Source organism: Capra hircus, chromosome 11 (assembly GCF_001704415.2).
Source record: "Capra hircus breed San Clemente chromosome 11, ASM170441v1, whole genome shotgun sequence".
Lineage (NCBI taxonomy): Eukaryota > Metazoa > Chordata > Mammalia > Artiodactyla > Bovidae > Capra > Capra hircus.
Window position 1 is genome coordinate 99,664,168 of NC_030818.1, and position 21,208 is coordinate 99,685,375.

The 21,208-nt window shown below is 51.0% G+C and overlaps 2 protein-coding genes across 4 annotated transcripts; one reads left to right on the top strand and one right to left on the bottom strand.

Annotated features, from left to right (window-relative positions):
* Nucleotides 2,896-12,351, top strand: TOR1B (torsin family 1 member B). 3 transcript variants are annotated; one of them, XM_005687268.3, is made up of 5 exons: nt 2,896-3,187; nt 3,823-4,088; nt 5,834-6,009; nt 7,634-7,761; nt 8,216-10,090. In XM_005687268.3, exons 1-5 carry the CDS (start codon nt 2,989-2,991, stop codon nt 8,455-8,457), a joined length of 1,011 nt encoding a protein of 336 aa, XP_005687325.2. In that variant the 5' UTR covers nt 2,896-2,988; the 3' UTR covers nt 8,458-10,090. The 3 variants fall into 3 exon arrangements, with proteins under 3 accessions (XP_005687325.2, XP_017911447.1, XP_017911448.1); XM_018055958.1 differs by lacking the exon at nt 8,216-10,090 and adding an exon at nt 10,749-12,351 and having other exon boundaries at nt 2,914-3,187; XM_018055959.1 differs by having other exon boundaries at nt 2,914-3,187; nt 8,880-10,090.
* TOR1A (torsin family 1 member A) lies at nt 12,064-19,943 on the bottom strand. The gene is made up of 5 exons (XM_018055957.1): nt 19,637-19,943; nt 18,736-19,001; nt 15,957-16,132; nt 15,728-15,855; nt 12,064-12,640 (listed from the first exon to the last, which is right to left on the bottom strand). The coding sequence occupies exons 1-5, from the start codon at nt 19,815-19,817 to the stop codon at nt 12,390-12,392; spliced, it is 1,002 nt and encodes a 333-aa protein (XP_017911446.1). The 5' UTR covers nt 19,818-19,943; the 3' UTR covers nt 12,064-12,389.

Here is a 21,208-nt window from a genome sequence, read left to right on the forward strand (position 1 = left end):
AGCCTCCACATCCTTCCCTGACTTCCAAAGAGCAGATTCGAACAGTTGACTCTATTAATCAAATGAGCAGCAGCCAGGAAAACACAAGATTAAACCAAAGAAGCCCATTGAGATTTGGAGACCCTGAGACTGTGCACCCACCTTAATCTTGTCAGCAACCTCACCTTTGGGAAATATTGTCATAAAACACCTTATCAAATCTACTATGTCCTCCTTTGCCTAGCAACATAATAAAGTTATCCTCCTCTACTCCACCTAAAATTCTGTGTCCAAGATCCGATTGGCACTGGTGTACAAACGAGCTGAGCTTTTGGCATCAGTGAAGGCAGGAACTGTACCTATTCTATGCCCTGCATTGTATGGCACTGGCTCTGACACAGCCAGTGTTTGTTAAATATTTGTTGATACACTGGCTGATGAATGAACTCAACAAATTTTGGCGAAGTTTTGGCCAAGGTTACCTGGACCACTGCAACAGCCTCATCAGTGAACCCAATAGCCACAGTGATCCCAGGCATGAGTAGCTCTGTGTGAAACCTTCAGTTCAGTTCAATTCAGTTGCTCAGTCGTGTCCGACTCTTTGGGACCTCATGGACTGCAGCATGCCAGGCCTCCCTGTCCATCACCAACTCCGGGAGTTCACTCAAACTCAGGTCCATCGAGTCGGTGATGCCATCCAGCCATCTCATTCTCTGTCATCCCCTTCTCCTCCCATCTTCAATCTTTCCCAGCATCAGGGTCTTTTCCAATGAGTCATCTCTTCGCATCAGGTGGCCAAAGTACTGGCGTTTCAGCTTCAGCATCAGTCCTTCCAATGAATATTCAGGACTGATCTCCTTTGGGATGAACTGGTTGGATCTCCTTGCAGTCCAGGGGACTCTCAAGAGTCTTCTCCAACACCACAGTTCAAAAGCATCCATTCTTTGGCGCTCAGCTTTCTTTATAGTTCAACTCTCACATCCATACATGACTACTGGAAAAACCATAGCCTTGACTAGAAGGACCTTTGTTGGCGAATAATGTCTCTGCTTTTTAATATGCTGTCTAGGTTGGTCATAGCTTTTCTTCCAAGGAGCAAGTGTCTTTTTATTTCATGGCTGCAGTCACCATCTGCAGTGATTCTGGAGTCCAGAAAAATAGAGTCTGCCACTGTTTCCACTGTTTCCCCATCTGTTTCCCATGAAGTGATGGGACCAGATGCCATGATCTTTGTTTTGTGGATGTTGAGCTTTAAGCCAACTTTTTCACTCTCCTCTTTCACTTTCATCAAGAGGCTTTTTAGTTCCTCTTCACTTTCTGCCATAAGGGTGGTGTCATCTGCATATCTGAGGTTATTGATATTTCTCCTGGCAATCTTGATTCCAGCTTGTGCTTCATCTAGCCTAGCATTTCACATGATGTACTCTGAGTAGAAGTTAAATAAGCAGGGTGACAATATATAGCCTTGATGTACTCCTTTTCCTATTTGGAGCCAGTCTGTTGTTCCATCTCCAATTCTAACTGTTGCTTCCTGACCTGCATACAGATTTCTCAAGAGGCAGGTCAGGTGGTTTGGTATTCCCATCTCTTTCAGAATTTTCCAGAGTTTTTTATTACCCCCCACCAAAAGAGAGGCCTTCCGCTTCCAGTCTCTGTCTAGTTCTCCATTCTCACCAGCTTCCACCACGTGACATACTTTCAGTTCCCCAAACTGCACATCCTGCATATTCTGTTCTCTGCATAGCACACTCTACTCCTTACTCTTCACTTGGTCAACTCTTTCAGCTCTAGACAAACGCATTCCCTGCTCCATGGCCCCTGAGCTTCAAAGAGCTCGGCATGGACCCTCACCCATTGACTGCCTCCCTTAGAGGTCCAGACGGTAGGGGCAGCCCCCTCTACTTCCTTGCTGTTTTCCAGCATCCAGCAAGGAGCTGGCCTTGTAGCAGCTCAATGGAAGAATGGACTTCTGGGTTGGACCTCGCACATCTGCCTTGCTGTAGCCCCAGGGCTCAGCCTGGGGCCCACAGTACAGAGTGCTAAGCAACTGTTTCAGGAAGGCAGGTGGGTGGGGAGACTTGACAAATGCTCAGGATAGCTCCAGGGGAAGTGAAAGGAGGGGTGACAAAGCAAAGTGTGAAAGATCTGGGAAGAAAACAAAACAGTAGAAGTTAGGCATGGGTTTGAAACAGAAGCTAACCACTCCAGGATTGTTGCCTGGAAAATCTCACGGACAGAGGAGCCTAGCAGGCTACAGTCCATGGGATCGCAAGAGTCGGACACGACTTAGAGACTAAACCACCACCTCCACCAAGCTTTTCTAGATGGTTTTTCCAGTAGTCAGGTATGGATGTAAGAGTTGGACTATGAAGAAAGCTGAGCGCTGAAGAACTGGTGCTTTTGAACTGTGGAGTTGGAGATGACTCTTGAGAGTTCCTTGGTCTGCAAGGAGATCCAACCAGTCCATCTTAAGGGAGATCAGTCCGGAATATTCATTGGAAGGACTGATGCTGAAGCTGAAACTCCAATACTTTGGTCACCTGATGCGAAGAACTGACTCATTTGAAAAGCCCCTGATGCTGGGAAAGATTGAAGGTGGGAGAAGGGGACGACAGAGGATGAGATGGCTGGATGGCGTCACCGACTGGATGGACATGAGTTTGAGTAAACTCCGGGAGCTGGTGATGGACAGGGAGGCCTGGCGTGCTGCAGTCCATGGGGTTGCAAAGAGTCGGAAACTAGCGAGCGACTCAACTGGACCAAGCTGAGACGATTTTCGTGCCACTCACAAAGAAGGCGGCAAAGAGCCACGCCCCTGAACGAAGACAGCTTTCGTGCCACTCACAAAGATGGCGACACGGAGCCACGCCCCTAGCCATCGAAGCCGTCCTATGGGGTGGGCGGACCTGGAGGTCGGAAGTGACGCATAACGGAAGTCCATCCCACCGCTCGACCGCCTGGGTGGTCAAGGCCGCTGTGAAGGCGGTGGCGGCGGGCGCTAGGTGGGCCATGCGGCTGGATCCGCGGCTTGGGGGCGCCGCGGCGCTGCGGCTGCTGCTGGCGGCCCACGTGGTGGCGGCATTCGAGCCTATCACGGTGGGTATCGCCATCGGGGCGGCGTCGGCGCTCACCGGCTACCTGTCTTACAAGGACCTGTACTGCCGCTTCGCCGAGTGCTGCCGCAGCGAGCGGCCGCTCAACGCGTCGGGTACGGCGGGGCTGCCCTGGAGGGGCTCGCGGGGCGCGGGAGACAGGCCCCTCGCGGGCGTCAGCGCCCCCGCACCCCGCGCTCACCCTTGGATGGGGTAGGAGGAAGAGGTGGGGTTTCGGTCCCGGTTGCCGCCTCGGAAGCTGTGTCTTCGGAGAGATCCTCCGGATCGTGGGGGGTCTGCCCAACTTCCTCCCTAAAAGTTTGCAATTCTTGGGAGGACAGTAAGAAGAAACTGAAAAAGCAGCCGCCCTTCTGTGCCGTGTCGACCCTGTTAAGTACCTTTCAGATGTGCAGCTTCCGCCCCGAAAGCCCACATCTGACTCTCGGTTTTCTTCCAAGCCGGTAGGGTGGCTGGGGGAATAGCAAAGCAGCCCAGTCGAGAGGGCCAGTCCTTGGATGAGCGAACACATTTAGCTTCCTTCTCCAGTCCCTTTACTTGGAAGTGGCCTCGTGTGACCGCAGCCCCGTGCGTGGTTCCGCCTCAGTGCCAACCCTGGGGTTTGGCAGAGATCACATGCTGGACCACTTTGCTAACCTGTACCTTCCACTTTGGCCAGCTGGGGCGAGCACTGCTCTTCTGGTGCGTGTTTAATGTGTATTTTTCTCTCTTGTTCTCGGGCTGGCTCCTACAGCCCTGAAGCAGGACTTGGAGGAGAAGCTGTTTGGGCAGCATCTGGCCACAGAGGTGATTCTCAAGGCGCTGACCGGCTTCAAGAACAACAAAAATCCGAAGAAACCACTGACTCTCTCCTTACACGGCTGGGCTGGCACAGGCAAGAATTTTGTCAGCCAAATTGTGGCTGAAAATCTTCACCCCAAAGGCCTGAAGAGCAACTTTGTCCACCTGTTTGTGTCGACCCTGCACTTCCCTCATGAGCAGCACATAAAACTGTATCAGGCAAGGAATTGTTATCCCGTCCTCCAGCTTCTCCGACTGGTCTGGGTGACCTGTTCCCTGACTCCAGCCTTTGTTTCTTTCTTTGCGCTGCAGTAGCCCCAGACCCCACTGGTTTAAGGGACAGGTCCCCCATCCTGGTGACCCTTTGCCATTTGCAGTTCTGCAGCTTTTGCCTCACCAATTCCAAAATAATACAGCGGGGTGTGGGCATGCTTAGTCGCTAAGTCGTGTCCGCCTCTTTGCCACCCCATGGACTGTTGCCCACCAGTCTCCTCTGTCCGTGGCATTTCCCAGACAAGAATACTGGAGTGGGCTGCCATTTCCTTCTCCAGGGGATCTTCCCAATCCAGGGATCGAATCTGCATTTCCTGCAGTGACAGGTGGGTTCTTTACCACTGAGCCACCAGGGAAGCCCAGTACAGCGGGGTGATGCTCCGTTAAAAGATGGAGCCAAGAGCGGGAAGGTGACGTGCTCCCCGCAGTCTTTGTGACCTTATGACAAATGAGAAACTGGAACCCAAATCTCCTGTCTCCCAGTCTGCAGGGTAGCCGTGCTGTGCAGTAAGCATGCGCAACATCCCCGTCCGAGCCCTTGGTTAAGTGAAACAGACTCAAATGGCTTTATTTAAGGCTCCCTTGGGAATTCCTTGGTGGTCTCGTGGTTAGGACTCCATGTTTTCACTGCTGAGGGCACAGGTTCAATCCCTGGTCAGGGAACTAAGATCCCTCAAGCACAGCTAAAAATGAAAAATAAATTCCTGCCTGTGATGTAGCTTCAGCTTGGCCTCTGCATTTAAGCAGTGAGGACCAGAGGGGTTTTTTTCCTCCTCAGTAGCGGTTTTTCCCTTTGCTCCTCCCGTCCTTCATGTTCTTGGCATTGTATTGTTAACTTGTCCGGTAGGGCTCTTGTTTAAATGGACATCCTGTATTCCTACATCCTTAGTGTTCCTACTTAGTGTTAGGTGGGGACTGAAATAAGGAATAGAGACTGAACAAGGAAGTAAAAGTGGATATTTGCCACATAAACAGTAAGACAGGGAAGACAGCCAAAAAGAGAGTGATTTTCTTATTTTCCAAATTCTTTCATAAATCCCTAGAAATACAGGCACACATGCTTGTCGTGAAATGTCATCTAGGTCAGCGTCTTTGTTCACTATACTTGTAACACCATTACATGGCACTGGCTTTGGACACAGCGCTGGTCTTAGTCTAGTTTCTTATTCCTCAGTATGTCTAGTAAAATTGAGATTTCCGTCCACAGTGAGATGAAAATTATCGGTTGGTTACCAGTGAAACGATAAATATTCTTATACTTATTCTTAAACATATCTTATACTTCTTATACCTTTAAAAAGTTGCATTGGGTACTTCATTTGAGTTAGGAAAACTTATTTGCCTTTTAGCACCCATCTCTCTGCTGGTTTCCATCCCCCTCCCCTTTTTCTTCTTTGTTTTTTTAAAATTTAATTTTTTTAAAATTTATTTAATTGGAGGCTAATTACAGTATTGTAGTGGTTTTTGCCATACATTGACATGAATCAGCCATGTTCCTCCTAGTTTTTATAGATGAAGTTTTGGAAAAGTAGTTACCCAGTGAGTGCAGATTGGGATGTGGTTTTTGTTGTTAAACCCCAGAGAGCTCTGATTTTTCACCTTCCTGAGTGTGAAGAACAGCGTAGCGCTTTTCCCCTGGGCACACCCTTTTGAGTCCCCGTGACCCATTTTTTCTTTTATGGTTGGTCCAGGACCAGTTACAGAGGTGGATCCAGGGTAACGTGAGTGCATGTGCGGGCTCCGTGTTCATATTTGACGAGATGGATAAGTTGCACCCGGGAGTCATTGACGCAATCAAGCCGTTCCTAGATTACTACGAGCAGATTGATGGTGTATCTTACCGGAAGGCCATCTTCATCTTTCTCAGGTCAGTGGGAGGTGTTTCTTGAGTGGGGATGTACTGAGCCCTTCATTTTCCCAGGGCTAGAAATGTGGGGGGGACAAACGTGCCAGCCTGGCAAAAGTAACTTGCAGACTTCTTCCGGGTTGCTGGTGTCATCATGGCACTGGGCAGGGGCAGGAGGAAACGAATGAAGGAAATTGTTACTGATAATAGGCCGTTTCGCTACCTACACATGTCATCTCTGGGCTTGGTAAAAAGTCATAGCGTTGCACACCAAGTTTTTTTTTTATCTCTGCCTGAGAAAACAGATTTTCAGCTCGTGAGGGCAGATGCATTTGTTTTTTCTTTTTCTTTTTCTAGTAACAGATAGTAAATACTCCTTGGTTAAAAATAAACTTTTGAGAAATATCACAAACTGATTCCATCTTGGAAAACTCACAGTGTTTCCTGATAAGTAACATCAGTAAGAAGTCATTACACGCCTTTAATACGTATAGACTGGTTTATCTATTTGGCTGTAAGCTGGAAAGAAACTGAAAAGGAAAAAAAAAAACAGTGAACTTAGAGCAGGTCCGTTTCCTGATTAGACTGTCTTTTTCTTGAAATTGATTGTTATTGGAGTCGAGTTGGTTTAGTGCTGTGTTAATGTCTGTGGGAGTTTGTTGGTCGTCGCTCAGTCGTGTCTGACTCTGTGACCTCAAGAACTGCACCACGCCAGGCCTCCCTGTCCTTCACCATCTCCCGGAGTTTGCTCAGACTCATATCCATTGAGTCGGTGATGCCATCCAACCATCTCATCCTCTGTTGCCCCCTTCTCCTCCTGCCCTCCGTCTTTCCCAGAATCAGGGTCTTTTCCAATGAGTCAGGTCTTTATATCAGGTAGCCAAAGTATTGGAGTTTCAGCTTCAGCATCAGTCCTTCCAATGAAGGACTTCCAATCAGTCCTTCAGGACTGATTTTCTTGAGGATGGACTGGTTGGATCTCCTTGCAGTCCAAGGGACTCTCAAGAGTCTTCTCCAACACCACAGTTCAAAAGCATGAATTCTTCAGTGCTCAGCTTTCTTTATGGTCCAACTCTCACATCCATACATGACTACTGAAAAAACCATAGCCTTGACTAGATGGACCTTTGTTGGCAAAGTAATGTCTCTGCTTTTTAATGTGCTATCTAGGTTGGTCATAGCTTTTCTTCCAAGGAGCAAGCGTCTTTTAATTTCATGGCTGCAGTCACCATCTGCAGTGATTTTGGAGCCCAAGAAAATAAAGTCTGTCACTGTTTCCATTGTTTGCCCATCTATTTGCCATGAAGTGATGGGATCAGATGCCATAATCTTGGTTTTTTGAATGTTGAGCTTTAAGCCAGCTTTTTCAGTCTCTCTTTCACTTGCATCAAGAGGCTCTTTAGTTCCTCTTCACTTTCTGTCATAAGGGTGGTGTCATCTGCATATCTGAGGTTATAGCAAAGTGTTATATACATATGTACACTGTTTTTTAGGTATTTTTACCCATCTAGGTCACCACAGAGTATTGAGTAGAGTTCCCTGTGCTGGACAGTAGGCTCTCACTAGTTATCTTTTATATACAGTAGTGTGTATATGTCATAGAGAAGTCAGTGTGTGGTTTTAATCTGGTGTCTGGCAAACTCAGCAACGCAGGCGGAGACCTCATAACTAAGACGGCCCTTGACTTCTGGCGGGCCGGGAGGAAGAGAGAGGACATCCAGCTGAAGGACCTGGAGGCGGTGCTGTCTGTCGGGGTCTTCAATAACAAACACAGTGAGTCTCCCTGAGTGGGTGCCCTCCACCTGGCCCACAGCATCACCCTTCTCTTTCTCTCTCTCTTTTTCATTTTGACTCTGCAGCTTGTGGTTTCTTAGTTCCCCAACCAGGGATCGAACCCGTGCCCTCTGCAGCGGAAGCTCAGGTCCTAACCACCAGACCGCCAGGAAAGTCCCAACCGTCTCTCCCTTTCAGAAAACCACAGAATCCGCTCACCCCTGTAGCTTGGCTGAAGTAGGGACTTGTTTTGGAGGGCGTGCTATTCTAGAAGCCAGTTAGTGGGGGTAGCCAGCCAACCCTTACATCAGGCTTGACCAAAAGCGAATCTTGAGGGCCGCAGACGTGGGGAATGTGCTGGGGTGGGGATGAGGACAGGCCCTGTAGGAGCCGCATGCTGGCGGGCTGACAAGGACGGAAGCGGCAGGAAACCCAGCTGTGCCCTGTTTCCCAGGTGGCCTGTGGCACAGCGGCCTGATAGACCGGAACCTCATCGACTACTTCATCCCTTTCCTGCCCCTGGAGTACAGACACGTGAAGATGTGTGTGCGGGCGGAGATGAAGGCCCGCGGTTCCGCCATCGATGAAGATGTCATCACCCGAGTGGCAGAGGAGATGACGTTCTTCCCGAAGGACGAGAAGATATACTCAGACAAGGGCTGCAAGACCGTGCAGTCACGGCTGGATTTCTACTGAGCCCTCGGCAGGCGGGCTGAGACACGACCGGGCGCCCAGCAGACCGGGGGCCGGGCCTGAAGAAGCACTTTGAAGACCTCCTCGGGGTTTGCACATTTGCACCTGTGGACTCGCAGAATCCGGAAGGTTCTAAGGGTTGATTTGTGAAATGATGCTCCGCTGTCGAGTGGACTTGTGTCGCAACATGACGGCAACGCAGCTGTTCATCACAGTTGGAAATGAAGTTTTGAAATCCGCCTCCCCCACACACTTAACTGACCTTGACAGAAGTGCCTTGAAAACAGAGGCCAGGGACTCTTTCTGACCCAACGGTACCCACACCCCAGAAGCTGAACTGAAGTTCAGGGGCTAATGCAAGCCAGGGAGCATTGGTTTTCACCTGCCAGAAACACTCTTCAGCTCTTGTTCTTTTTCTTCTACAGAACACGTTCACCAAGATGAAGTATTCTCAGGTAACATTGGTGGCACCTTCCGGCACAGATTGTCCAGCAGGAGAACCCAGGCCGAGCACACGGCTGGGTGAACCGTCTGTTTGTGGGGTGGGGGCTCCGTGCCAGGCCCCTGCGGCCCTGCAGAACGGGCAAGACCTCTCCTTCTGTCCGTGGCTTTGCTGCTGTTTCCAACCCTCGTCATGGGATTCCATCTCCAGCTCTCACTTGGTGTTGACCGCAGCCTTTCTGGTACTACTGCTCCTCCTGAATTTCAGCCATGGCTCCGGGTCCCACCAGCCATCTCGTCTCTAGAGATGGATCACAACGCAGCCGTTGGCTTTGAGTTTGAGTCCTTGGTTCCCATGGTGGAATGTTTGTTACAGTTTACATGTCGATCAGCTTTTCACTTGACTCCACAGAACCATTTGAAATCTGCAGAACCCCATCTTTCTCCACAGAGGACACGTGCCAACTGGACGATCAGCTTGCATTGCCAAAGAGAAAGTATTGTACACTAGAAATGCTTGCGTTTTCAAGGATATGGCTGTTTTTAATAATGTTTTTACTTGGGAATCTTAGATAATAGAGAAACGAAACATTGCTTATTTTAAAACATGGGAGGGGATAATTGCCTGTTCATTTATCAGATGCTCTTAAAACAGACGGTCTTGGCTGGTCCTGGGTGTCATCTAAGAATGATGTCCTTTATGGTGGTGGTGCCAGGCTGCACTGCCCACGCCTTGGGGGAATAAGACTTTGATTCCAGCCAGTGTGAATCGCTCTATCTTGTGGTTGCAGTGCAACTGAAGACACGTAATGAGAACATGCAGCTTTTATATATATATAAGATATGGCAGAATGAATGTTCCTACAGCATGGCCGTGCCTTATAGAGGATCACACTTAGTCTTTAAAAAATGTCAAGGTAAGGCTTGAAACTTTTAGTACATGTCCTCAAGTTGGATCTAAGTTAAATTTCTTTTATAACCTTTTGGGTTTCTGGTCAGGAGGAGATAAGATTTCTTGTTTACAATGATGCAATAAACTCGAGACGTGTTGGCTACCTTTGAACTGCTGTTACTGACTTGTAACTTGAAAAGGCCGCAGATGCCCACGGCCCAGCCTCCTCACCCCAAGTAAGACGTAGATGAGCTTGGACTGACCTACTGAATGTCAAATAATAAGGCTTAAATTTTATCATGAGATGCCACTTGCAGATTTTTTTTCTGGTTTATTTTTTTCTGAGCTGAGGAAAGGCTCTTTAATAACTTGGGTGAATTAGGCTTACTGGACATGCTGGTTGGCTGTCTTCACATCGTTTACCTTAAAGGCTGTTCAGTACAAAGTTAAACTGGATTAGATGATGAGTCACACCCCAGGTAATTTTTGTGGATGTAAGCACGAGAAAGGGCTGGTCTTACTTTATTTTTTGGCTGCACCCCATGGCTCGTGGCCCCTTAGTTTCCCACCGGGGGTCAGAGCCACACCCCCTGCACCGGGAGGCAGAGTCTTAACCACTGGATCACTGGGGAAGTCCCAGGCTGGCTTTCTTTCAAACAGATACGCTCGAAAATTAATGCAGGCAGGAAAGCGAGGCCCTAAAATGTGATTTCACGGCTGCCATTCTGGACCTACAGTATGGCCGAGCTCAGACCAGGAAACCTGCTTGCCTGGTCTTCCTGCCCAGAACCTGGAAATAACGAAATCCTTGTTACATTAACCAGATCTCAGCTTAATCCCTCAACCTGGGCTCTTCAGTGAGTTATTTGTTCACACTGGCTCTTCCCAGGACCAAGGATGGAGCCCTTTCTAGAAAACAGACCCTCTTCACCATCAGGTCACCCACTCCCCCCGTTTCCAGGTTGGAAGTGCGCATCCCATGAGCCTGCCCTCTCTCCATTGGGATCCCAGGCCACTGCTGCTTCCACTTCTCCCCACGCAGCCTCATCTGGAAGACTGAACTTTCTAGGTGAGTCAGGGGACCCCAGTGTCCCCTAATAGGGACTCCCAGGGACTGGGGACTTCAGATGAATGGATAGCCCCAATCCGTGACTCCTGGGGACACAGCAGGCCAGCTTCAGGGCAACATCAGGAACTCTCCAGTGCTCAGGGGTGCCTTAGGGGGCCTGGGTGGCCTTAGTTCCTGTACTGGGTGTGTAGCCCTGAGGCAGGGTGTCCCCGTTTTCTGTGCCTGCTAAAGACTGCCCCTGTGAGCACTGCAGACACTCACACCCACAAGAGCCCTTGTAGGCACACGTGTGTGCACAATGCAAGGTATTTAGGCCCCTATACTGCTCTCACTCCTGCCTGGCTTCTCAGTGGGGGCTAGGTCTCCAGACTTGAATGAATTTCACAGCTGGGAGTTGGGAGCTCCGTGAACCCGAGACACTGGACACCCCAGGGAACTGAGCAGAGCCAGAGCCACCCAGATCCTCAGCTGTGTCACGCTCCTCCCCATTTCGGCCTGGGGTGCACTGGGGTGCCTGGGGTTAGGTCTCAATTCACAGCCCAAGCACAGAAGGTAGGGCCTCAAGGTGTTTTTTTTTTTTCCCCACTTTTAAAAAAATGTATTCACGAATCATATTGTAAAGTCGCAGCATTTGCATTTAACAAATAGAAACACCGTGCTCAGCATCATGGGGGAAGAAGCTAAGCTTTCCTAGAGGTTTGGGGAGTTCTGATTAAACATGATGAAAATGAGTAAAAAAATATGAAAAACCGTATTTTTATGAAAATTTGGCAAAACCTGCCACTGAGTGCATGACTCATTCAGGAATGGAAAGCAGAGAGGGGCTTTTTCAAAGCTCACTGACAGGCAAGCGATAGGCTTGCAGACACTTTTCTTTCCAGGAAATTCTGTTTCTAGCAAATCGTTCACAGTGTTACTAAGATCATTCACAGTGTTACAGTTCACAGTGTTACTGTGATGAACACTCTTGGGAAGCACACTTGGGCCTTATCTGTGATGGGCCTGGGTGTGTCTGTCTTCTATCTAAGGCTCATCGCCCTTGTGATGGTCATCCCGTGACAGGTCTGCTCGCTGCTCCAGCCTCGGTCCACAGTCACGCCACCCTAGAGGACACACTGAGGGTGGCAGGCGTGGGCATTTATGCAGTAGTGACATCACGGTGTACGTTGTAATGAGGAAATTACGAAAAAACACACACGTCAACAACTTAAGAGTCTGAAAAGCTTCTCATAATGTTAAAAACCATTTTAAATAAAAATTATCACATTTTTCAGTAAAACTGATTCATCCTTCCTTGAAACAGAAACACTTGAAATTAAAACATGATTTTTTAAAAAAAAAATCATGAGCCCTGGCTTGGGTGGGCTGGGAGCGGGCTCCTCCCCGCCTCTGCAGGCCCTGGGGGCTGCTGTCCGTCTGCATCCGTCACTGACAGCCTGTAGGTTCTGCTGGATGAAAAAATGCCCGGGAAGTGCCTGTCCTGTCACACAGGAAGAATTCATTTCACTCTCTTCCGGGACTGCTCTGGCGCCATCAGTCATCGTAGTAGTAATCTAACTTGGTGAATACGGTTTTGCAGCCTTTGTCGGAGAAAACTCTCTCCTCTTTGGGGAAAAATGTCATTTCCTCAGCCACCCTGCTCACAATGTCCTCGTCCACCTCGTAGCCTCGGGACTGCATTTCGACTCTGATGCACATCTTCAGGTGTTTATATTCCAGCGGGAGGAAGGGAACGAAATAATCAATGAGGTTTCGGTCTATTAAGCTGCTGTGCCAGAAGCCACCTGGGAAAAAGAAAAAGGTGCTGTTCATCCACCGTGGGTCTGCCCATCTGCATGCATCGGCTGGGTGTCGACCACGAGGGGGAGCCCGGTGCCTGCCCTCAGCGGGGACTGATCTAAGCAGCAGGCAGGCTGGCCATTCAGCTCGTCAGCAGCCGATGACAGGGTGGCGCCACCGTGGGAGGGGAGGCCTCTCAAGACCTCAAGCGGGAAGGAGGCTCACCGGCCATCCCTGGACAGACAGGCCATGCAAGCAAGGGACCAGAGACAGGCTGGCAGGTTCACAGAAGGGGAAGGTGACGGGAGTTCCCGGGGAAAGACCAGCCTCTCAGAAATTTGCGACTGGCTGGGGTTCCCGTGGCTGGATCAGTGACAGGGTGCACACTCACTGCTGCCGCCTCCATGTCCAAACCCTCCAGAGCGTTTGGGGGACCAAAGGCTAGAGCCCCAGTAACGTGTGAAGACAGCGCTGTTGCGGCCGCAGGGCGGTCACGGGTCCTCCCAGACCCCCGGCCTCTGGACCCCACGCTCCCTCCTCTGAGGCGAGCCAGCACCACTGGGTCCCAGCCTGAGGTTCTTCAGAACTGTCCCCCTTCCGCCCTCCCGCTTCCGTCCTGTGCCGTAATCCCGGGCTGGCTCTGCCGCCCTTCCCACCCGAGTCTTCTCCAATGCCACCAAGCGCTTCTCTGACACCACCCGGAGGCCCTAGAGTTCCCCTCGGTTCTGCCGACGCGGCGCCCGGAGACTGCGGCAGGTCCCACAGGCCGGGCGCCGCCCCAGGAGACAGCCCCCAGCCCCCGACCGGAAGTTCCGGCTGTCCCCTGTGCTCCTGAGGGGCCCATGCCGCCCCTCCTTGGGTTCAATTTCTTTGTAAGTGGAGCTCATGGAACTCAGAGAAATCTTTTATGACTAGACCAGCCAGCTGGAGACGCAGGGGGCAAGGGATGTGGGAAGGGGCGTGGAGCTCCCATGAACTCTGAGCCCATCACTCTCCCCAAATCTCTGCGTCTTCACCAACCCGGAGCTCTCCGAACCCCGTCCTTTAGGGTTCTTACAGAAAATTCTCTACCTAGGCATGACTGATTAAATCACTGCCCACTGGCGACTAAGTCAACCTTCAGCTGCCCCTCCCCTCCCCAGGGGCCTGAAAGGGTGAGAGACTGAAAGCTCTAGCCCTCCAATCCAGGGAGGTTCTCCTGGGAAGCGCCCCCCACCTTAGGTATTCTCCAAAAGTCACCTCACTTAACAGACTCCGGGTGGCTGAAAGGGGCGTGTCAGGAACATCAAGACACCTTTACGGCTCTCACTGCTTGGAAAATCCAAGGGCTTTAGGAGCACTGGGCCAGAAAATGTGGACGAAGGCCAGATACACGTTCTCACTGTCCATCACAGAATCACAACTGGGGTTTATTCTTTTCCTGCCCAACAGGGCTTTGCACACAGCAGGGGCTCAGTAAACATCTGACTGCCTGGATGGGGTGGAGTCTGTGGCTGTGGGAAAGAACCAAACTGAGTGCTGAGGGCAGTAGGCCTGCAGCAAGTGGGACAGCCCTGGCCAGTCTCCCGAAGGCCTGCCGGACTTGCCTGAGGCTGGGGACGGAGCACAGCCAGGCAGATGCTGACCTGCCTCCCAGGTTCACAACAGAGGAGCCGCCCAGTCAGCCAGTAAACAGACGACCCCCGGTAGTGCCAGGGGCTGCGAATGCTGAGTTGGGGCCATCAGGCAAGGAGGGCAGAAGGCTAATCAGCCGGGGAGTCAGGACAACCAGAACCCCCAGACAGACCCCTGAATGAGTGCTCAGCTGGAGCAAATGACTTTACAGAGCGCTGGTGACCACTCCCTGGTCTGTCCTCAGCCTGACAGCCACTCCCCGCCCCCCCCCCAAGTGCACTGGGACTTCAGCGCCTGCTCCACACCTCTGCTCCCACGCCTCCAATGCGCCATTTCCCCTGCTCCCTGCAAACCTGCCCCTCCTGGAGGCGGCCCCCTGAACGAACGGGGCGGGGCAGGGGGGCCCTGCCAAGTGCTCAGACCAGATCCTCAATTTGTTTCTCATTCCCACACAGCCCTTTAGGAAATCTCACTGTTTCTACCTTCAAAATACACGCCAGGCCGCCCGTGACCGACCACTCCCACTGCTGCGATGCCCGGCCCAGCCACCAGCACCTCCCCCCTGGGTTGCTGCAGCCGCTCCTCGCTGGCCATCCCCCCCGCCCCCATTGCCGCCTTCAGTTTGTTCACCTGGCAGCAAGGCAGGCCTGTTAAAACTAGGTCTCAACAGGGCAGTCGGCTCAAAACCCTCCAAGGACTCCCTTTTCCACTTGCAGCCGAGCCCTGCTGTGGGTCCCCAGGCCTTCCACGATCTGCAGCCCACCCCGAGCTCCAGCTCTTCTGCGTTCTCCTGCCCTTCGTCCAGGCACTCTGCCACCTCAGGGGCCTCGCGTGTGCTCTTCCCTCTGGTGCACTGCTTTTCTCTCATTTCCACATGGCTCCCTCACTCCTCAGGTCAGCTCAGATGTCACCCTCACGTGAGCCTTCCCTCACCACTCTATTTAAAACTGCAGCCCTTCCTTGTCGGGCTGTTCCTCTGGGGCACAGACCCTCAGAGTTCCATGGCAAGGCAAGAAAGCAAAGGGCCTGAGGGCCCATCTCCACCAAAGCCTCCCCGGTAGCCATCCTTGTTCCACCATCTGCTTCGATTTAACTGAAGGAAACAGGAAACAAATATTTAAGATCTTGAGGATCAACGAAGTTCCTCTTTCTTGAGTGTGAGTAAAAGTCACCTGGAGTGTGTTTACACAGATTCCCTCAGGAATTCAGACCTCAGCAGGCCTGGGGAAGAGACCGAGAATCGGTCCCAGGTGATGGGGAGGCTGTCAGTCTAAAACAGGATGCAGGATCATGAATGGGGCCAGGGGAGGGGTTTGGTGGTAGGAGCAGATAACCCCATTTAATGTGCTTTCTTTTCTTTCACTGCGCTGCACTGCATGTGGGATCTTACTTCCCTGACCAGGGTTCGAACTCACGGCCCCTGCATTGCAAGTGTGGAGTCTTAACCACCAGACCGCCAGACCAGTGCCCCCACTTACTGTTCTTGTTATTGAAGGCCGACACAGACAAGGCATGCTCCATGTCTTTGAGCTTGATTTCTTCCCTCTGCTTTCCACTTCTCCAGAAATCTAAAGCCACATCTGTGATCCTTTCTGCTCCAGCATTGCTACGGGACAATTCCAGTGAATAAGGACTGGGGTGTTTCTCCCCGAAACCCCCAGGGCTGGGGCTCAGAGCTCTTCAACCATGTCCCGGCCCCGACTTTACCTGAGAAATATGAAGACGGCTTTCTGATAGGAGACCCCATCCAGGTTGTCGTAATAGTCTAGGTAAGGCTTGATGGCGTCTATGAGGCCGGCGTGCATCTTGTCCATTTCATCAAATATGAAGATGGACCTTGCACAGGCACTCACGTTGCCGCGAATCCACGACTGTAACTGATCCTGAGTGACAAGGGGGAAGCCAACAGAGATTCTCAGAAGTGCGACTGACACAGCCGGGGGAGCACTATTAACGTGGCACCTGGGGTCTACAAAGGCTGCATTTACAGGAGCTTACTGTGTGCTTCCCGCTGTGCCGAGAACTTCATAGCTCTTCTGTTCCTCACCACAACCCCACAGAGTGGGCATCATCATGCCCATTTTACAGATGAGAAGACCGAGGCACAAAGAGCTTAATCAACCGAGGTTCCAAAATTCCCCCAATGTTACAAAATTGGCCTGTAACAGAGTGAAGATCTGAACCCCACCCTGCCTGATTCCAAGGCCCCACACCCTGATTATAATTCTTGTCCTGTGACTTGTCACATGGATGCTACATTGCTAGTCCTCTGTCATCAAAATGAACATGTTAAAACATATCCTGTGGACACCAGCCTTCTTGGGAGAAAGCAGAGACCGAGCAACCTCTTCCCTGATTAAGTCCTTGGAAAAGCCTGGAGAAGGGCTCTAACGTCTCGAGAAGGGTAAGGAGACCTCAAGAGCACACGTGCTCGAGGATGAGTGTGGGAAGGCAACATTCCTGAGTTTCTGAAACAGTGCCTGGAGACTGCTGGAATAAATCTGCTTAAATGGAACATTCCCTACGAACATTATGTAGGTACTTCTTGTATTAAGCAATCAAGATGAGGAGAGAGGACCCTTTTCATCAGAAATTTCAGCTATGGTTTTTCAAAATGCTTTCCTAGATGTTTCTCCCTATGATAAGAAGAGGGCTTCCCAGGTGGCTCAGTAGGTAAAAGAATCCGCCTGCAATGCAGGAGACACAGGAGACCTGGGTTTGATCTCTGGGTCAGGAAGATGCCCTGAAGGAGGACAGGGCAATCCACTCCGATATTCTTGCGTAAAGAATTCCATGGACAGCGGAGCCTAGCAGACTACAGTCCATGAGGTTGCAAAGAATCAGACACAACTGAAGCAACTAAGCACACACACAAGGTAAAAAGAAAGAGTTAGCTATTAGTTTCTGAGGAAAATTCTGGAAGTTATGATATAGGTCTTGACTTCTTATGATCTGGAGTTTCGCTTGGCTACTCAGACCATGTGTACAGTGTTCCATGGGTGCCTATTAACCAAAGCAGTAACTTTGCTCTGTTCGTGAAAAGTCACTTCAATCGTGTCTGACTCTTGCAACCCCGTAAACTGTAACTGATCAACTCCCCTGTTCATGGGATTCTCCAGGCAAGAATACTGGAGCGGGTTGCCATGCCCTCCTCCAGGGGATCTTCCCAACCCAGGGATCGAGCCTGTGTCTCTTAGATCTCCTGCGTTGGCAGGTGGGTTCTTTACCACTAGCACCACTTGGGAAGCCCAACTCTGCTCTGTAGATATGAACTAACCTCTATTTACAGAAGAACCTCAGGAGAGCTGGAGTGACTTGAACAAAGCCACAGAGTGAGTCACTGTTTAAACGAGAATTCCCTCAGGTCTGGCGGGCTCTAGCAGCCAAGGCCTTCCATTCTGTTCCTCCCTCTCACAGACAACAGATAGCGTACATGGAGCACTCACTACAGGCAAGACCCTGTTCTAAGCACGGTTCACCCGTTTTATTGTGATCTTCCAAAACCCATCAAAGCAGTTAACTACTGCATTTCCTATTTCACAGACCAGGAAACTGAGGTGCAGGGAGGTTACGTAACTTGCTCAGTCACACAGCTGTTAAACAGCGAAGATGGAATGCTAACTAGGAAGAGCAACTCGTCCCTATTTGCCTGGAACTTTCCCAGTTGTAGCAGCGAAAGCCTCACATCCCAGGAACTCCTGGGCAGTGACCCTGATGCTCATCCAAGCTGAAGGGAAAAATGTGTTCACACAGGTGAGACAAAAAAAAAAAAAAAAAGGCAATAGTTACCAATGATTTGAACGCTCATGTGCTGAGCATCATGTTACATACTTGACAGGTTTAAGACCTCAAGAAATTCTGACTTCCCTGGTGACACAGTGGTTAAGACTCCCAGCTTCCACTGCAGGGGGTGGCACGGGTTCAAACCCTGGTCAGGGAACGAAGACCCAACATGCTACGTGGCATAGTCAAAATTTTTTTAAAAAGAAATTCTCACAACTGCCATTTGACAGATGAAGAACCTGAGTCTCAAGAGAAGTCAGGTGACTCTCCCAACATTACACAGCTGATAGGTGGGAGCCTGGGGCTCAAATTCAGGTGTGTCTGCCCTGGAAGCCAGGCTGTTAAATCAGTGAGTTCAAGTATAAAAGCAAACTTAGGCCTCCCTAAAAATGGTTTCCCTTTTATAAAACATGTTAGATTTGAAGAGCTTTAACCAGGATTTGATTACGTCCATCTCTAAGATCCTACCACACCACTTACTGAGTACCACCCGCAGCCTGTTTTCAGAAACCAGCTTTGATGGTGTCATTGCTTCTGCCATCTCCAAGCCTCTGTAATTTCCACACTTTTTAAAGGGAAACGGCCACGTGTGGCTGTTTTCAGGGCTCACTCCTTTCAACACAGAACATCCAAATCCCATCCCCCAACAAAGAAACCCCAAAGCAAGCATCATCCCTGAAGGATTCCAAAATTCGGCCCTTGCCTTATACAGAGTGATGTTCGAGATGTGTGGGAAGTGCAGCGTGGCCACAAACAGGTGGACATAGTCACTGTTCAGCCCACCCTCGTAGATATTCTCCGCGATGATTTTGCTGACAAAATTTTTGCCAGTGCCTGTCCACCCGTGCAGGGAGAGGGTGAGAGGTTTCTTGGGCTTTGGGTTGCTGATGAAGCCAGACACAGCATTTAAGATGACTTTCTTTGCAAGATGCTGTCCAAAGAGCTTGCTGTCGAGATCCTTCTGCAGCGCTGAAAAATAAAACAAAGCCAGTCAGGCGGAGAGTAGGGGGACACACCTGGCAAAAAGTAGCCCAGTTTACAGGCTCACGCAAAGCCGGCTAAGCTCTTCCAAGCGTTTACTGGGACGCAGACAAAGGTAGGCACTAGGCCCAGGTGACCCGTGAGCCCAGGAGGCCCTCCCTCTGCAAGTCCTGCCACACTTTCGGATGAGACCCTGGCTCCAGTGCCTCCGCCAACAGCGCGAGCCCCTCACCCCGGCCCTGTCCCTCCCCACCCGAAGGCCGGCAGGAAAAAAAGGGCAGAGTAATTCGGCTCCGCTGCTCTGCGTCGAGAGCCCCCACCAGCCTTCCCGTCTCTGGCAAGGAGCGAGCAAGAAACTCTCTAGAGGAAGTTTCCGATCGTCCACCCGCCCGCTTTCTGGGCGAAGGTGCAGCTGGCATCCGCAGGTCTCAGACCAAAGTCCGGTCTGCCTGCGGTCCTGGCCCAGGAGCCAGGCCCCGTGCCGCACGCCGGTTCCGGGTCTGGCCCGCCCCCCCTGCCCCACCAACCCCCGGCTGGGCACTGCCCGGGCTTCCCGGCCTCCTGGCTGGCCCCCAACTCTGACCCCCTTCCCAGCTCAGGCACCAGACCCCGGGCCATCCTACCTTCCCGGCTGAGGCTCCGCTTTGGGCTGCAGCACTCGGCGAACAGGCAGTAGAGGCGCGGGTAGGAGATGTAGCCGGTGAGGACGCCGGCCAGGGCCAATCCCAGGCTGATGGGCTCCACCGCCCGCACCGCCAACGGCGCCAGCAGCAGCAGGCCCAGCGCGGCCCGCCCCAGCTTCATGCCGGGACCCGCGCCGCCCCGCCCGTTCTCGCTCCTACCGCCGACCGGCGCCGCCACCAGACCGCGCTTCCGGTTCCTCCCGCCGGCGCCGCCATTCTTCAAAGGGGCGGATCGCCTCCGACGCCGGCGGCTGCCATCTTTGTGAAGGGCAAAGCCCTTTCCTGCTTTAGGCGCTGGGGTAGTGGGAGGAGCCAATTTTTTTTTTTTTCCTCTTTTTAGCTTTTGGGGAACAGTTTTGCATGGGCTTCCCTGGTGGCTCAGACGGTCTGCCTGCAATGCGGGAGACCCGGGTTCGATCCCTAGGTCTGGAAGATCCCCTGGAGCAGGAAATGGCAACCCACTCCAGTACTCTTGCCTGGAGAATCCCACGGACAGAGGAGCCTGGTAGGCTACTGTCCATGGGATCGCAGAGTCGGACACGACTGAGCGACTTTACTTACGTTTATAGAAAAGTTGAGAGGACGGTACAGAGAGGCTCCATATTACCACACCCTCGCACGCAGTTTCCTCGATTATCTACATCTTACATTAGTAGGTTTTGCTGTTGCTGTCGTTAGTTATGTTGCTGCTGCTGCTAAGTCGCTTCAGTCGTGTTTACATTTGTTAAAATTAATGAGCCCATGTTGAGATATTGTAATTAAAGTTTTTTATTTCCTTGTTGTTTAGCCGTTCAGTTGCTTTTTTTTTTTGCGACCCCAAGCCAGGCTCCTCCGTCCATGGGATTTCCCAGGCAAGAATACTGGAGTGGGTTGCCATTTCCGTCTCCAGGGGATTCCCCCCAAGCCAGGGATCCAACTCGTGCCTCCTGTTTTGGAAGGGGGATTCTTTACCATTGAGCCACCTAGGAAAGCCCTGATCTTTTGTAGGATTCTCAACTATTGGAATTTGATGGTCTTCTTATGATTAGATTGGAGTTATGGGTTTGGGGGAGGAATATACTTTACAGAGATACTATTTTTATACCATCATATCATAGGTACATATAATCAACATGATTTATGACTGTTGATGTTGACCTTCCTCAACTGGATAAGGTAGTGTTGGTCAGGTCTCTCCCAGGTAACAGTTACTTCCTCTCATTCATTCATTCATAATTTTGAGGATCTCCTATGGACTAGATCCTGGGGATTAAAGAAAAAAAAAAAAAAGAGGTGCAGGTGAATCCTGCCTTCACTGACCTTGCATTTGAGTGAAGGGGAAGAAAAGGAAATCTCTTACAGATGAGAAAACAGGCTGCAAGGCAAATGGATGTGTCCAAGGATTTAATAAAGAAGCTGACAGCAGGACTCAGATCCGACTCCAAAGCCAAATGTCACGAACCACACGATACCTGACTTAAATCAGCCCAGGGGCCAACCAACCTGTTCTCTCATCACAGCCTGTGTACCTGC